Source organism: Periophthalmus magnuspinnatus, chromosome 18 (assembly GCF_009829125.3).
Source record: "Periophthalmus magnuspinnatus isolate fPerMag1 chromosome 18, fPerMag1.2.pri, whole genome shotgun sequence".
Classification (NCBI taxonomy): Eukaryota; Metazoa; Chordata; class Actinopteri; order Gobiiformes; family Gobiidae; genus Periophthalmus; species Periophthalmus magnuspinnatus.
This window is the reverse complement of record NC_047143.1, coordinates 27,605,292-27,622,943: the sequence shown is the minus strand read 5'-3', so window position 1 is coordinate 27,622,943 and position 17,652 is coordinate 27,605,292. Positions and strand designations below refer to the sequence as shown.

The 17,652-nt window shown below is 42.9% G+C and overlaps 2 protein-coding genes and 1 long non-coding RNA gene across 3 annotated transcripts; 1 reads left to right on the top strand and 2 right to left on the bottom strand.

Moving 5' to 3' along the window:
* The first annotated feature begins 347 nt into the window (after positions 1 to 347).
* On the top strand, positions 348 to 7,760 carry LOC117386320 (nuclear factor 7, ovary-like). Its single transcript, XM_055229151.1, has 8 exons — positions 348 to 414; positions 2,165 to 2,780; positions 2,865 to 3,042; positions 3,216 to 3,311; positions 4,036 to 4,269; positions 5,380 to 5,524; positions 5,615 to 5,641; positions 6,375 to 7,760. The coding sequence occupies exons 2-8, from the start codon at positions 2,167 to 2,169 to the stop codon at positions 6,917 to 6,919; spliced, it is 1,839 nt and encodes a 612-aa protein (XP_055085126.1). The 5' UTR covers positions 348 to 414; positions 2,165 to 2,166; the 3' UTR covers positions 6,920 to 7,760.
* Positions 7,761 to 11,407: 3,647 nt separating this feature from the next.
* On the bottom strand, positions 11,408 to 12,076 carry LOC117386406 (uncharacterized). The gene is made up of 3 exons (XR_008649106.1): positions 12,057 to 12,076; positions 11,860 to 11,945; positions 11,408 to 11,440 (listed from the first exon to the last, which is right to left on the bottom strand). It is a non-coding gene; the product is annotated as an uncharacterized LOC117386406 (long non-coding RNA).
* A 2,431-nt stretch (positions 12,077 to 14,507) lies between these two features.
* LOC129457086 (ladderlectin-like) lies at positions 14,508 to 17,155 on the bottom strand. Its single transcript, XM_055228912.1, has 6 exons — positions 17,101 to 17,155; positions 16,746 to 16,772; positions 15,548 to 15,642; positions 14,897 to 15,016; positions 14,716 to 14,827; positions 14,508 to 14,572 (listed from the first exon to the last, which is right to left on the bottom strand). Exons 1-6 carry the CDS (start codon positions 17,153 to 17,155, stop codon positions 14,508 to 14,510), a joined length of 474 nt encoding a protein of 157 aa, XP_055084887.1.
* Between the last annotated feature and the right edge of the window lie 497 nt (positions 17,156 to 17,652).

The window sequence follows — 17,652 nt, the reverse complement described above, 5'->3', positions numbered from 1 at the left end:
AAACACAGTGGAGCACTTCCTGTATCACCACATGATGACATCACAAGGTGGAACAGAGTGTTTTCAGTTCGAGAGAAAAATAACTCGGTCTAAATCTGCAGGTTTGTTTGTTAAACGTGTGTGAATGAAACAAAACACAGCTCTGGGTGTGTTTGTGGCAGACCTGACAGGAAAAGTTACACAGTGCACCTTTAAATATGATATAAATGAAAGAATGTCTGTGTTGGCAGAGCATTTAACCACATCAACACAGAACAGGTTTATCTCGGCAGGACACGCCTTAAAGAGGAAAACAAAACTCATTATTTGCATTTGACACAACAGTGAATAAAAAAAGAAAAAAGATTGTGGAGGGAGGAGTTTAAGCAGAAATGAAACTGATCAGAGTCTGAGGTCTGAGCTGCAGAGTTTAAGGTAAGAACACCAGCTTTTATTACAGAAGGATTTATTATTACATGTTACATCTTTATTTAGTTTATTTTAATGATGTGGGTAAAGTCCACACTGCAGGAGAGAGACACCGTCTGGACATGTGACCAGTCCAGTCTGGACACAATTTATACTTTTATACTACAACAAATGTTTAGTAGAGTTATCTAACTTTTTCTTTAATAACCACTGAGTGTATATATATATATATATATATATATATATATATATATATATATATATATATATATATATATGTTTGTGTATATATAATGTATATGCTCAGATAGACTCGGGACTCAGGACAGTTTCACTCTCTGTACTGATTTCACTCTGTACAGGCTGATTTCATAATATTAATAATAATGTCTTACACTTGTAATGCTCTTGTCAAAGCCTCTACACTAGACTCATTATTCATTTATTTCACTTGGTGATGATGAGATACTATTGTAGCCACAGCTGCCCTGGGGCAGACTGACAGAAGTGAGGCTGCCAATCTGCGCCATCGGCCCCTCTGACCTCCACCTGTCATTCACACACACACACAACACTTTCATACTAGGCAATGTGGGTGAAGTGTCTTGCCTAAGGACACAATGACAGAACTTGGTCCGAGCGAGACTCGATCCTCTGACCTTCGATTTGGGGACCAACACTCAACCACTGAGCCACTGTCGCCCCGATTTCACTCTGTACACACAGATTTCACTCTCTGTATAGGACGATGTCACTCTCTGTACAGATTTCACTCTGTACAGATTTCACTCTGTACAGGCTGATTTCACTGATTGTCTTGTCTGTTCTTGTGTGTTTGGTGAAAGCTCAGTTTTGTTGGTCACATGCAGATGTCAATATTTAACTATTACAAATCTTTTATGAACATAAATAGATGGACGTCTGCATCATACAGTGTTTATAGAAATGGACATGGCTAAACTGCTAACCTCTGCTTTCCAAAGAGGAAGTGATCATGGGCGCACTTCCAACTCCACTGACACATGACATATTTTTTTCACACAATTGTGTTTATGAATCAAGATCTGAACATTAAAAACAGACAAATCAGGTCCTTCTTTCCCTGAGGTCGTTCCCGCTGGTCAGTCTGAGCTCATGGTCCTGTTTAGGAGTTTGATTTTACACAAAAACGTGAGAGTGACTCACTGAAAAACTGTTGGCTAATGCTAATGCTAATGCTAGCTACCTTGTGACTGTGATGTTATTTGAGAGGGACGTGTTTAACACCACAGATCTTCCTGATTTGACGGACTTTATGAGGACCTGGCGAGGACCTTTCCCCATTCTACAGATAGAATATTTTGATTTGAATTGCTTAATTGCTATGACGATGGAGGACAGTTGCCATGGCTTAAACGGGAGCACATAAACTCATCTCTCAAACAAAGAGAACAATAAACCGAGCCATTAGGGCCATTAGGGCTGAATGCAGGCACATTTAGCACATTTAGGCTGAAACTGTAAACAATAAACTGTTTAAAGTTTCAGTGTAGTGATCTCCTCCTTCAGACAGATATAAGGAGTGTCCAGCAGTGATCTGACCAGAACTGAAGAAGCAGCTTGGACGAGCAGCCAAACGTCTTCAGTCTAAAACATTTGTCCAGAGTTGAATTTCCTTTCACTCTGGATCAGTCCTGACCGACTGAGGGTCACACAGACGTTCTTTGGTTTAGTGCAGAAAACAGGCCTTCACTAAAACTAAATTTTCCTTTTTCAGACATGGCGTCCAGTTTTTCCAGTACTGCCCCTTCCCCTCCTGCTGACCCTCTGGAGAGGCAGCTCAACTGCTCCATCTGCATGGAGATGTTTGTGGAGCCGGTCACCACCAGCTGTGGTCACTCCTTCTGCAGAAGATGTCTGGACAGGGCCTTAAGACTGAACACCTCAGCATGTCCTCTGTGCAACAACTACTTACAGAGAACACCTGACGTGAACATCGTACTGAGGAATGTGATAGAGGAGATAAAGAAAGAGAGAGAAGAGGAGGAGCTGAGGAGGAGGGAGAGAGAGGAGGAGATGAGGAGGAGAGTGAGAGAGGAGATAGAGGTGTGGAAGAGGAGAAAGGAGGAGGAGATGAGGAGGAGAGTGAGAGAGGAGATGGAGGTGTGGAAGAGGAGAAAGGAGGAGGAGGAGGAGAGGAGAGAGCGGGAGAGACAACAAGAAGAAGAGAGGAAAAAGAGGGAGGAGGAAGAATGTGATCCGAGGAGGTTCAGGGGGAGACCAGGACAAGTACCCTGCAACATCTGCACCAAGATGGCCGCCACGAAGTCCTGCCTGATCTGCCTCGTCTCGTACTGTGACGAGCACCTCCAAACACACGCAGCTAACGGCAGGTGTGTAGCAGCCCGTTAGCTCCCTGCTAAACCTGTTACTGTACCTTTGCCTCGTTCAGTTTTGACACAGTTGCTCACTTCCAGGTTGAAGGGGCACAAACTGGTGGATCCGGTGGAGGATTTGGACCAAAGGGCTTGTCTGACTCATGGGCGCCCCCTGGAGCTGTACAGCAGAAAGCAGAACAAGTGCATCTGTGTGTTGTGTATGGAGTATGGAGAGCAGGGGGTGGTGTCCACAGAAGACGAGTGGACCAACAAGAAGGTAAACACAGTCAGAGCTGGTCATAATCTGATTTCTGGGGTAATCGGATTATGGAAATGGTAATCTGATTTCTCTCTGATTGTTCACACTTGAGCAGGTTTTTGAAAAGTACTCAAAATAAATGTATTTGTTTTTATTTTTATTTCTATATTCAACATGGCGTCTTTCAACAGGCAAAACTCATGAACACGATCGAGGACCTGAAAGAGAGCATCGTGAAGAGGAAGACCAAGATGGAGGACGTCAATGCCTCTCTGAAAAGCTGCAAGGTGTGTGGAACCAGATAGAACCTGATAGAACCTGACAGAACCCGCCAGGACTCGATAGAGCTCAACAGGACCAGACAGGACCCGACAGGACCCAACAGAGCTAGACAGAACCGAGTGTTCACTAAGTTTGTCGGTCAAAAGTTTGGACACGTTGTCTCATTTAGTGTTTTTTCTTTATTTTTTACAACTTTCTATGAAGTAAGAAAGATGGAAAAAAGGCAAATAAGTCTCTAAGAGGAGGTGGCCAGGCTGAGGGGCTTTCACACTGTAGAACTTTGTTTTGGTCCAAAGTCCAGGTGTGAATGCTCCTCTGGGTTAGGGGTTATGGTTCTGGAGCATCCACATTGTCTGGACTAAAACAATTAAGTATTAATAACTCTTTAAACCCGCCTAATGCTGCTTCTGATTGGTCTATTCTCCAGTCAATCTGTCTTTAGCCAATCACAGTCACAAAAGTCTTGACTTACTTCCCAAATCTAGACTTTTCAGCTCCTCGATGTTCCTCATTCATGAGGTGTGCTCTCATTGTCATGACAACATCAGAGACAATTACAGGGAAAGTCCGATTGCTCAAAAGTCCAGAAAAGAGACTTGTCACATTCTAGTTCCATTCTTGGTGCAGACTTTCAGGTGTGAATCAGCCCTGAGAGAAATGCCTGTCTCGCCCTGCTGGACCATCCTTGCTGGTCACCTGATGTTTTTAACTCTTGTCCCTGGACTTCAGGATCTGTTGGACGCTGAGTGGTGGGACATTGACGCCGTCTTCTCCGCGGCGTTGGCCGCATTAGAAGCGGCTCAGGCCAACGCGCTCAGACCGGTGGAGGAGAGGAGGCAGCGTCTGACCCAGGAGGCCACTGATCTGTGTGAGACACTGCAGACCGAAGTGACCGCGCTGGAGATGACCATCAGCGAACTCAATCACATATCTGCGTTTGAGGATCATGTGCTGTTTCTGCAGGTGAGAACAAGGCACCAATCCAGGGTTTTCAGTTACGATACCGATACTGATACTAAAGCTTAAAGTATCTGCTGATATCAACCGATACCAGAGACTAAAAACAGCTTTTATTTCCTTTAAACGAAAATAAAATAAGATTAAAGTGATCCAAATGTGTTATGTAGATGTTATTTCTCTCTCAAGTAACAACAGAACAACTTTGCATGAATAAAAGTTCTGCTCCGACTACGACCTGTAAATTATCTTATTACATCAGTTTATGTGTCCAACCAGGATATCGACTGGACCGATATCTGCAAGCCGATATCTGATCCAGCAAATGTTTCAGTATCAGCTCCGATATCTGACAAAAGCATCAGATCTGAGCGTCCATAGCGACAACACAAGTTTTAGCCTCGTTTTGCGATGATTTTCAGTCAAACCAAGAAGTCAAACTTAACCGGAGTTTAATCAAGATCTAAATATAGTTATTTGGAATTGTCAGTGATCAGTGAGATCTTCTTAAGGAGGTGTAGCTGATTTTGAGTGTCTTAAAAATGTGAAAAATAGAACTAGTTCATTTGAAACAGTTGGTAATGGTCCAAGGTCACTGACCTTATGCATCAGAACATCCTAACTATTCACCACGATGGGTTTAGAAGAGCTTTCCACAACTCTCAGAGACCAGGTTTTGGGGTCTTTTGGGGTCTTTTGAGGTCTTCTGGGCTATTTTGGGATCTTCTGGGGTCTTTTGATACCTTCTGGAGTCTTCTCTCGTCTGTTGGGATCTTTTGGGGGTCTTTTTGGATCTTCTGGGGTCTTTTGGGGCCTGTTGGGGTCTTCTGTAGTCTGTTGGGGTCTTTTGGGATCCTCTGGAGCCTTTTGTGGTCTTCTGTGGTCTGTTGGGGGCTTTTGGGGGGCTTTTGGGATCTTCTGGAGTCTTTTAGGGTCTTCTGTGGTCTGTTGGGGGCTTTTGGGATCTTCTGGAGTCTTTTGGGGTCTCTTGGGGTCTTCTCGGGTCTGTTGGAATCTTCTGGGGTCTGCTGGGGTCTTTTGGGGATCTTTTGGGGTGTCTGGCAGGAATAGCTGCATTAGTTTGACTTTTCGTTTTTGTTTTTCTTGATGATGAAGAAATATCCTTCCGTAAAAGAACCTGGGGTCAAAGACTGGGCGGCCGTGGAGCTGGACACTTGCATAAATTTTGGCTCTTTAAGAAAAATTACAGCTGCAGCGATGGAGCAGATTCAGGGTCATCTGGACAAGCTCACGGCTCTGGGTACGATACAAGCACGCACAGACTCAGAACAACCTCAAAATCATGTTTATTCATGTTTTTCACTAAAGGTTTGTTTGATTTTCTTTGTAGAACTCAAGAGGATTACGGAATTTGCAGGTGAGTCCTTTGAATACTCGGGATCCAATATATTTTTGGTAAGTGAGAGGAAGCGTCACTACTAAACTAAATTCCCCATTGACCCGAGTGGAGCACAGACATTATTGTTGTGCTACGCCACCGTGAGCCCAATCTAAGAACTGCAGATAATGAGAACTGAATGAAGAGAGACATGAACCATAGGAAAATGCACATTCTTTATTATATTTTCACAAAGACATTTTAACTGATGTATTAAGATAAAATAGACCAGGTTTTTAGTTAAGCCCCACTTTTGGATGTTGTTATTGCACTGAAAAACACAGAAACACCGCTCCACAAACCTGACTCTTATTTGGCCTGGAGGAAGGCGTCCTTCTGCTTGTTTCCATGGAAATGTTGTTCCTTTTGGGTCTAATAATCCACAGTATGGTATAAAACATCTATCTCTATGGAGAATGTTCACAAGTGTGGTTTTAAATGTCTGTTTCCATGGAAGCCACAAAGTTACCTGGTGTTAATTTAATATCTTACAAAACAAAAGTGTCTTCTAGTTCCTTGTAAACGTGGGCTTTTGACTCGTACATACATTTTAACGATAGTGATGAGCCAAAACCAAGAAAACCAACACGGTGACTCCAGGAGATGGAGAGAAGGTGAAAAACTTTCCTCTCAACTCAAAAAGTGACGAAGAACTTATCTACTTAACCTTAATGCCAAATAAAGCACTTGAACTTTGACCTCTCTTTGGCAGTGGATGTGACCCTCGACCCGAACTCAAGCCACAAACGCCTGGTTCTGTCCAAAGACCAAAAAGAAGTGATCGACGGAGAAACAGAGCAGGAAGTCAGCGACGATGTGAAGAGATTTGATGTTTTCGGGAGCATCCTGGGGTCTGAGGGGCAGGACAGCGGCTCCAGGGCCTACTGGGAAGTGCAGGTCGGGGGCAAGAGCGGCTGGGACCTGGGCGTAGCATTGGCTAAAGCTAACCGCAAAGGGAAGCTAACACTGAGCCCAGACGAAGGGTACTGGGCTATAGTGCACTATGAGGGGGATAAGTATGCAGCCCTGACAGCGCCCCCTGTCTTTGTGCAGCTGAAGCACAAGCCGCAGAAGGTGGGGGTGTTTTTAGATTACGACGAAGGGCTGCTGTCTTTTTACAATGTGATGGATAAAGCTCATATGTACTCTTTTACTGAAGCAGATTTTAAAGGAGAAGTGTTCCCGTACTTTAGTCCACATGTTAAAAATGAGGGAAACACAGGGGCCTTGATTATTTCTACGCTTAATTCCAGTTAAAGATATATTATGGATTTTTCTGTCCTCACTTGGTTTAAAAACATAGACTGTTTATATAAATGGACGTAGCTAACGTGCTAGCTGCTACGTTCCAAACAGGAGATATCGAGATATGAACATTATAACAGACAAATCAGATGCCTTGGTGACTCTCACTAGTGTTAGCAAAAAGGTTTGATTGACAGTTACCGTGTCCCAGTTCAACGGCTGCTCCGTTCGAAGGGCCCGGTCGACAAAGGTGTACTCCTCCGTGGACCGCAAAGGCCTTACTGAACTGGGACTGTAGGTGCGCTTACATTACTGCCGCTTACGTTACGTCGCCTAGCAGCTGTTTTTTTATTGCTGATTTTTATTCACATTTTAGCAGTTTCATGTAGCACTGTTGTAGGTGAGGGACACCAGTACTTACATTTAAAAGTGTATTCCGTCGCAGCAGCGGACTCCATTTTCTCCTGTAGAAGAAGTGATGCATGATGAGATATAGAAGGACACGAAGGAAAGTGTGCAACTGTCAAATTGGGACACGGCAATTGTTGCTAACCACAGGGCGTTACCTTCAACAGCCTCACTCCTGATTGGCTCTTTGGTTGCTATGACTCTCATGATCAGAATTTCAAATACAAAACTTGGCTCCAAATCATCTCATATACCTGCTCGAGCCTCGATGAGCCTCATTTGGAGCTGAACACTGTGGGTGACGTCAGACTCAGTCACTTCTTTATACAGTCTGTGGTTGATATTTACACCTTTTTGGGTGAGGAAAATACATGTACCACTTTAAGACAGTTATGAACCCTGAATCCTTCTTAATAAAATATTTGCTCATTATGACTCAAGTCTTTCTTTGTGTTTTTTTAGTGCAGTTGTTATAAAACGTTATCAACATATGTATTTCTTCTCAGAGCCATAGAGGACAGAAGCAGGTTCTGACCACATCAAAACCATTACATGATATTCAAATATTCATTCAGATTTTAGTCCTGGGACTGAAAAAAAAATGACATAACATGTTTGAATGCTTGAGCGTTTTAATCACATTTGACAGAAAAAGAACAGTGAAGTCAAAGCATCTTTCAAATCCGTTCCTCCAGGTCTGTGTGAGGTACAAGGACCTCAGAGCAGACCTCACCTCCTCCTCTCCCATCGGACCCTCTCACGCCTTTAAGCCTCAGCAGGAAAAAGAAAAACTGATGGAGTTGATTGGAGTTGTGCTTAAATCAGGGTTTATGTTTGTGGAGCTACTTCCTCTCACAGACATAAGGAAGACTGTCTTTACAGAACTCATCATCCCAGCACTTCTGATCTGTGGAACAAACATGGAAGAAATAAGTCTTAACCACAATGATACAAGACAATGATACAAGACAATGATACAAGCTTTGCAGAGCCGTGATGCTGGGAAGGAGAAGCGTACCATGCTAATGCTACCATCCACTTAGCAACTTGGCTAGTCTGGGAAGATTTGAGAACACCAGAGCCAGTGGCCTGTATTCTGTTCTATAGCCATTAGCATTAGCACTTATGAGTACTCAAGTCTAATTTATGTATAAACTGTATAAAGAAGTGGACTGATTGTGACATCACCCACAGCTTCAGCTCCAAATGAAGCTCATCAAGGCTAGAGCAGGTATAGGGGTGAATTTGAAGCAGAGTTCTGTTTAAACAGTTCCAAAACAGAAGTCCTCCTAGTAGGCACCCCATCCACTCTCTCCAAATCTAACGGCTTCTCAATCAACATCAACGACTCAACTGTCCATCCTTCCCCAAGGCATGGACAGGACCGGAATCGGAGCGTGGGATCATGGGACCACTGCCGTTCTAGTCCACAGCCTTGTAACTTCCCACATTGATTTCTCCCCAATAAATCCGTCCAGAAACTGTAACTCCTTCAGACTCTGCAGCCCGGGTCATAACACGGACCCCCACTGTCCACCACATCAGCCCCGTCCTACAACAACTCCACTGGCTCCCCATAAAACAGAGAATTCACTTCAAAATACTAATTACCACCTTCAAAGCAACACACAACCTCGCCCCTTCATACATATGTGACCTCCTCCACACTGCTCCTCCTCTCCGCTCCTCCTCCTCCTCTCTCCAGCTCACTGTCCCCTCTGCCCGACGTGTGACCATGAGGACCAGGGCTTTGAGCTGCTCTGCCCCCTCAGCTCTGGAACTCTCTCCCTCCTGATCTCCTTAGACTCTTCCACTCTTCAAATCCAGACTCAAAACTCCCCTGTTCAGTCTGTCCTGTCTCTTGTAACAATCACACATCTTTTATCTATCAGTTTCTTGTCATGTTTTATTGTATTTGTATGTTTTTATCTAATTTTATCTTGTTCAGTGTCCTTGGGTGTTTTGAAAGGCGCGTGTAAATAAAATACATTATTATTATTATTATTATTATTATTATGTGTTTGGAATTCCGTCCACAAGTATCATAGCAACCAAAGAGCCAATCTGGAGTGAGGCTGATGAAGGTAACGCCTCTTCCTGCTCACACTACTGGTTTAACAGGGAGCGGGCCCTTAGCAACGCTGTCAGTCAAACCTGTTGCTAACGCTAACAGGAGCGACCTCGGGGAAAGAAGGACCTGATTTGTCTGTTATTAATGTTCGTATCAGACACTATAGTCCACAGTCTGTGGTGTGTACGAGTGAATGTTGCATCATCAGCTGCAGAGCATCAGTTGAACCTTTGTGTTTGTTTCTGTTGGTGACTTACTCGACATGTTGATGAGGGCGCAGTGCTGCCCAGGGCTTTGGTTGTTAGGTTCTCCCTGGCAAAAGTTAGTGAAGGTGACCCGGTCGCCGTTTATCCAGAGCCAGATCCCCTCCTAAAAAAATCGAATTGTTATTTTGTGAACATGAAATGAATGGTCAAAAGTCATTAACGTTAAAGTGACTCACTTGTTGGGCGTCAGAGATACCGGTCCAGGCACGTTGCCCCCGAGCGACGCTCTTCAGAAACTCGTTTTCTGCAGAGTCAGCGATCACGGCCAGAGTTCCTCCCAGAGCCTGACAGTGCAGCTGTAGAAACAGAGACTTTTAAATCTACACAATCTTTGTTTTATACTAAGACTTTACTTCTTTATCCTCCTTCAGTCAGGCTCCTCCCCTCCCTTCTGTGTCTCCGCCCACTTGGGGGCGTCGCTTAACTGAGCTGACAGCTGACACACCTGGATACAATTTCCCTCGTTACCTGCAGTATAAGACGCCCAGTTTCTCATCTGCTCCTCGCCGGTTTGTCGTTGATACGTCTCCTGTCAGTAGCTGCGTTTGGTTCCACAGGACAAGTTCACTTTTTTCAGTGTTTTTGTTCTACAGTTGCTTTGTTCTGTGTCCGAGTGACTATGTTGTTGTTTTTGGAAGCTGCCTGGTTGTCTCCTACCTGTCTGTCCGCACACTGGACATTCAGACAGTACTAAAAATGGCATGACCCCTAAATATCGCCCCCTGTAGGGAGCAGTGTGTACATTCAGACGTATATATATTAAACTGTGTTAGTCTGTGTGTTACCTGAGCATGAGCCCAGGGTCTGGCACTGGGGATGTAAACATAACGGCTCGATCCGCGGCTGCACCACACTCCTGGACGACAGCAGGAACTTTGGGCTGAAAAGTCATTCACAAATATGTTTATTATTTATTGCTGCAGGTCTGATTATGTCACATTGTGCTTACTTGTTTGTGCAGCGTCGCTCTCTTCTGCTGGAAAAACAGATTGTTACACTTTAGTTGAACAAAGGAGTTTGGAAGTAACTTTTAAAAACAAAGAGTCTCTTTAAAGACCCTGTTTCCATTTTGTTCTGGTCCCACTTCAGATATATTTTACAAGGAGCTGCTTGAGCTCAAAATCAAACTCCACTCTGGTCTCTGAGAGTTGGGAAAAGAGCTTATAAACTCATCAGGGTGAATAGTTAGGATGCTCTGGATACATAAGAAGAGTGAAGAGTAACTTTGGACGTCCGCAAACAGTTTAAACCGCAGGTACCGCCCCTTTAAGCGCCACACTCACCTTCACTCAGGTCGGTCCCAAACTCTGACTCTGGGTTTGCGATTTCTGCAGGAGAAAAATATAAAGCATTTTTATTTCTCCGTTTAGTCACATTAATATATTTTACTCATGGTTTTGGAGTTTAAGCTTCAGCTTTGATCAAAACTAAATTAATTACACACAAGAGCTGTTCATTTGTTAAATTGTACATGTGGAGATTTTGATTTAAAATGATTCATGTTTTTTCTGTTGAACAAAATACGAATCATTTTGAATCAATTTCTCTACATTTACAATTTAACAAATGAACAGCACTGATGGAAATACTTAGACTTTTTACTCTTAAAGTACATTTTTTAACAAGTGCTTTAATACTTTCACTTGAGTAACTCTTTACCTCTGTATTTGTACTTGTACTAAAGTAACTAAATGGAGTACTTCATCCTCTGAAGGACACTCACTACTGCCCCCTGTGTGTGTGGAGGGGACTCACCTCCAGAGTTCATCTCGTCCTCAGATTTCTCTGCTGTGGGACAAAAACATGAAACACAAAGTAAATATATTTAACAGTGGGTTTGAACATTTGACTTTAACCTGCGCTCAGACTGTTTTACAAAACAATCACATCTGAGCCTGTGTCCAGAGGCTTGACCTGCAGATGGACACATACAGGTGTGTCTCATTCTCAGTTTATGGACAGACCTGTGTCCAGAGCCTCCAGATTCACTCCCTGAGCTGCAGGGGCTGCACTAGCACTGAGTCCTGATTGGTGCAGGGTCTGGGGTTTAGGTTTAAATCAACTGAAATTCAGCACTGAACCCAAATGAGACTCATGAGGCTCATTCTGATCAGATAACTGTCTTAAACCAAATCACCAACTAACAGTCAGGTCATGTTTATGGCATATAAAATCAAAATGTTGCATACAGTTCCTTTTAAACTGACCTGTTGTCATGGTAACTACAGCCCCAAAGAGCAGACACAAAACCAGCAGCTTCATGGCGACGACGCAGACGATAAAACCCACGCTCCTGTAGATCAGAAGAACATGTTTATTACACAAACATCAAAAACATAGCAATCATTTCAAAAAGTTCCTGATCAGATCTCTGCGGTGGAGAGCTGTGAGGGACTAGACTCACCTGTTTGAGGATCGGCTCAGTCTGAGGCGTCGGACCTCGCTCTCCTCTTTTATACCTGAAGTTCATCCTCCCGTCTCTGCGATCTGTTTGGGTTGATCTATTTGCAGGTGTCACATCACTGTTTGACTTCAGAAACACCCAGATCCACTTTCATCTGCTCTGGTCACGCCTGAGGTCACGAGGTCACTGATGTATGAGGTCACAGAGGTCACTGATGTATGAGGTCACAGAGGTCACTGATGTATGAGGTCACAGAGGTCACTGATGTCTGTTTTGTGGCAGTTTATTCAACTTTGGCGTTTAATGTGTTGTGGAATCTCTAATAGTAAAAACCTTAAAATGATATAAAATAATAAAGAAGTGATCTAGTTTGTCTTTCACCGTGCCCTTTTCTCTTTCTACCATGTCTGCAGATTCAGGGTGATAAGAAGTGTGTTTGTGGAGATCAGTACCTAAAAATCGTCCCACCTGCGCGATGATCCTGTTCGTGACGCCAAACGTGTTATGGAATTTCTAATAGTAAAAACCTTAAAAAGATATAAAATAACAGAGGTGTCGTCTTGAATCAAAAGGTTTAGATTATTGAATTGATTGTGCACAGTCCTCAAAGTAAATAAATAAATAAAAGACAAATGAACGTACATAGATACATATTTATACCATCAGAACAGTCAAACACGTGGCCTAAAGACACAACTCTGTCCAAGCGGGAATCAAACCGTTGACCTTCGGGTTGGTGGATGAGACAAACCACATCACCAGATTATGACTTCACTGTAAACGTCAACCACAGAATTTAAATAAAACTACTATACTACAACTGTTGGACTGTGTGATTTCGTCTCCATGGTGACTCTGCACGGAGCTAACTATGCTAACCAGCTAGCTCTGAAACGCTACAGGCTTTTTCAAACAGACCTTCTGAACCAAATATGGCAGAATACGTTCCAGAGGGAAAGGCCCTTATCACCGACTGAGGAGAGACACTTTTGTCTTGAGGTCTGTTTTTTCACCACAAACGGCCCTGATAGTAGATGTGCTGACTCTACCCGTCGAGCCGTTGAGACTTTAGCTTGAGCTTTTCTGTTTTCGTTGTATTTTCCAGGATGTGTCGTTGCTCCAAACCTCTTCCACGTGTTTCTTTGCTGGTTGTAGACACTCGAGAGCCTCCGTCGTGTTTGTTCAGCGTCATTTCTGATTCTTTATGTTTGTTTTTTTAACGTGATGGAGGTTTGTGCGGAGGTTTGCGTGACACGATTCAGCTGTAGATGACGTGACGACGTGAGTAAACTTTAGGTGTTTTCCTGATACCTGAAGCCGGATGTGGACGCCGTGGTCCTCACAGTGACTCATGTGTAAACACTCTGTCGTTTGTATAACTCTATGTTTCTGTGAGTTTAGCGACGTGTGAAGCCTCGTTTACTCCTGCTTGAGTAAAAGTACACAGAATACTTTTACTCCTGCTTGAGTAAAAGTACACAGAATACTTTTACTCCTGCTTGAGTAAAAGTACACAGAATATTTTTACTCCTGCTTGAGTAAAAGTATAAACATGAGTGTGTGTTTGTGTTTGTGTGAGTCTCTTATTTAATTTCCTTTATTTTATTTCGTGACAGTTTGAAGAGCGTCAGATGACACGGACAGCTTCGGTTATGCAAATAGAAAACTTAAATTTGCACTAATGTTTCTGATAAAGGTGTACCTACAATGTCCCACAGTATGGCATTTATCAATCTCCATGGAGACAAGCGAGTGACGCTCTCAGGTCGAGTTACAGATCAGATCACGCCAGGATTTTTGGGGATTTTACAGCAGTAGAAACATGGACTGAATGTGAGGCAGATCAGTGTAATGCCATATTGTGTCACATTCCAGGCAAAGCAGTTCCATAGTGCAGCTTTAAGTACGAGCACGGAATCAAATTAATAAAGTTTGGCCATTTTTAAGTTTAAATTTTGACTTTCAGGTTGTAAATCATCCTCTAATGTCACAGAGGTTAAATCAGACAAATAAAATGATAAGAAAAGACTTATTTTGTTGAAATAAAGTTTAAAGTGTCAGAAATATGTGGACACACTTAAATAATGTGTTTATGTGTCGTCTGAGCTGAACTTTTGGACAGAATCGTGTCAAGTTTGAGTTTATTTTTACAGCACAAAGTAATTCAAAGTGTTTTACAAAATAAGAAAGACACTGAAATCACAGCACAACAAATAAAACATAAATAATCATCATAATAATCATAAAAGAAACATTTAAAGAGAAAAGAATAAAGAATAAAATCCTTTGTGTCATTTGCAAAACTAAACAGAACCGTTTGAGTCTGGATTTAAATATTGTAAAAATAGAGACCTGTCCATCAAGACTGAACCAGGTCTAAACCAGGACTAAACCAGGACTAAACCAGGTCTAAACCAGGACTGAACCAGGACTGAGCCAGGGGTCGTGATGTCACTTCCTCTCACAGACATAAGGTCGAGGGGTCGTGCAGTCGGAGTCGTCCCAGCAGTTCTCACCTGTGGGACAGAAATGTGCCAGTTTAGACCAGGACTAGACTAGGACTAAACTAAGACTAAACCAGGACTAAACAAGAACTAAACCAGGACTAAACCAGGACTAAACCAGGACTAAACCAGGTCTAAACCCCTCCCTTCAGGACCGTTGTAGTTGATGACGGCACAGTCCTGTTTGCCTCCGTAGTTGTTGGGTTCTGCTCTGCACCAGTTTGTGAAGCGGATTCGTTCACTGTTTATCCAGAGCCAAACTCCGTCCTGAAACACACGTCCTTTATGTTCTGTGTGTTTTATGACATAATTATAACTGTAAAAAAAAAACCTCACCAACTGAGCGTCCGAGAATCCGACCCACGAGTCCATCCGTGAGGAGAGACTTCTCAGAAAGTCGTTTGTTTCTCTGTTTTGAATCACGGCCAGACTCCCGCCCAGACTCTGACACTGAAGCTGAGTCAACACAATTAACCTCATTACAATTACTTTACTCACACATGAATACTCCAATACTTTAGCTTTAGTTTTACCCACAGACTGTAAAAAGAAGTGACTGAGTGACCACAGCTTCAGCTCCAAATGAAGCTCAAGGGACGATTTAGAGCAGAGTTTCATATTTGGAATTCCAATCGTGAACGTCATAGCAACCAAAGAGCCAATCAGGAGTGAGGGAGCGGGCGCTTAGCAACGCTGTCAATCAAACCTGTTGCTAACACTAACAGGAGCGACCTCGGGGAAAGAAGGACCTGATTTGTCTGTTATTAATGTTCAGATCTTGATTTACAGACACAATAGTGAAATAAAAACCCCAGGATCATGTAGAGGGTTAATACGAACATTTAAGACCAGAATGATGAGTGAAAGTGAAGTCGATGGAGCAGAAAGTGCGTCCATGATCACTTCCTGTTTGGAGCGCGGCGGCGGGTTCACTCTGTCCTTTTATATAAAGTCTGTGGTCCGTGCACAGAGCCGTGTGTGTGTTACCTGAGCAAACGCCCACGGCCTTGGGACAGATATAAAGATGTAGGTCCGTCCTCCAAAGGGACACCAGGTCCCAGGGTTACACAACGCTCTGCTGACTGGAACACAAGGCTTTTATTATGATGAAGAGGATGAGGATGATCATTGTTAGTATTTGTATTTATTTATTCTACATATTAATCTCCTGAGACCTGGCGTCCTCATATGTGGACAACACGTTTTTGGCTTGTCTATTCCACAGTGCAAATTTTTAGAAGAAGAATAACAGCAACAAGAACAGCAACAATGTAAATATATTATATATATTCATTTTTAACAGTTTAGAATGTTTAGAATTTTTTTTTTTTTTTTTGTCTCCTGTCTGCAGCTCTTCACATGAGACACTTTGTTCCAAGAGGCACAATTGTTGTTTCTCATTTTGTTTTTACATTTAGGACAAATGTTGCTGTGTTCAGGGTCATAATAAATAGTTTTTGCAAATCATTATTCAAATGTTTTATCAAAATGAGTAAAATGTCACATATGAGGACATTTGTTTTACATCAACTACATAATGTAAAAAGATAATTCTTTGTTTTTACATCGTCAGGTCCCAATCAGCCCAAATAACAAAGACAAATTCATAAAGAATGTCAAGAGCTCAGGTCTCAGGAGGTTAAAGGTCTGTGACTTTTAACTTTTGGCCAGTTTAAAAGTGACTGAATGTGGAGAACAAACTGTGACACAAACATGAAGCTGTTTTTAATCCTATGTTGTGTTTTAACTGTGACTCTGTGTAAAAGTACTCAGAGTACTCAGAGTACTCAGAGTACTCAGAGTACTCAGAGTACTCAGAGTACTCAGAGTACTCAGAGGACAGTACTACTGATTGGCCCATGTATCTGAGTACTTTACAAAATACATTTTTACACTTTTACTGCAGTATTCAGGATTCTGTCTCTAAACACATTGTACTGCAGTATTCTCCCGTCACTGTGTGAATTTACATGTGACCGGCAGAAATTTAAAGCCATACTTTGGAACATTCTCCATGGAGATAGAGACGGAGAGGTTTTATGCCGTACTGTGGAACATTACATCCAGGCCAAGTAAGAGTCAGGTTTGTGGAAACACGAGGCGACTTACAGTAAAGACAAAGTGTTTCAACGGAATAAACCAAAAAAAAAAACATGTTTTATTTAAGGATCTGAACTTTTCTCACCTCGTTTGGCTTTGGTCCCATCTTCAGCTGAAGAGAAACAGAAAATATGAAGAAATATCTAGACCTGGTTTAATCCTGGTTTAGTCCTGGTTTAGTCCTGGTCTAGTCCTGGTTTAATCCTGGTTTAGTCCTGGTTTAGTCCTGGTCTAGTCCTGGTTTAATCCTGGTTTAGTCCTGGTTTAGTCCTGGTTTAGTCCTGGTTTAATCCTGGTCTAATCCTGGTTTAGTCCTGGTTTAGTCCTGGTTTAATCCTGGTCTAATCCTGGTTTAGTCCTGGTTTAGTCCTGGTCTAGTCCTGGTCTAGTCCTGGTCTAGTCCTCGTTCTTGTGCCGTGTGGATGTGGTCATAAACTCACCTGTCGTCATGGTAACTCCAGCCCCAAAAATCAGACCCAAAAGCAGCAGGTTCATGTCGCCGGTGCAGAATCAGACTCAGACTCAGGCTTCTGTCGATCACATCAACATGTTTATGATAAAAACACGTGTTTCTGACCCCGTTTCTGACCCTCTGTCCTCGTTTTAGCGGCGCAGGGACAGACTGTGGTGGAGGTCCGGCCCCTTCAGACCTGGACCCGTTTGTGCCACTTCAGTAACACCCAGATCGAGTTTCTGTCACAGCGACACTGATATGCTTCAACTTGCCGAACGTGGGCAGAAAAACATCGTACGCTTTCAAAAAAACAGATGTCGTTTTGGTTTTTTGTGACTTTAAATTCAGTCCACAGAAACACCACATCTGTGTGAAGAAACGGACTGAGTGAGACGCCACAGCTTCAGCTCCAAATGAAGCTCAACGAGGCCAGAGCAGGTGTAAGGGCAAGTGTCATAGCAACCAGAGCCAATCAGGAGCCAGGCTGTTGAAAGTACTTCCTGTACAGCTTAGCAACGCTGTCAATCAAACCTGTTGC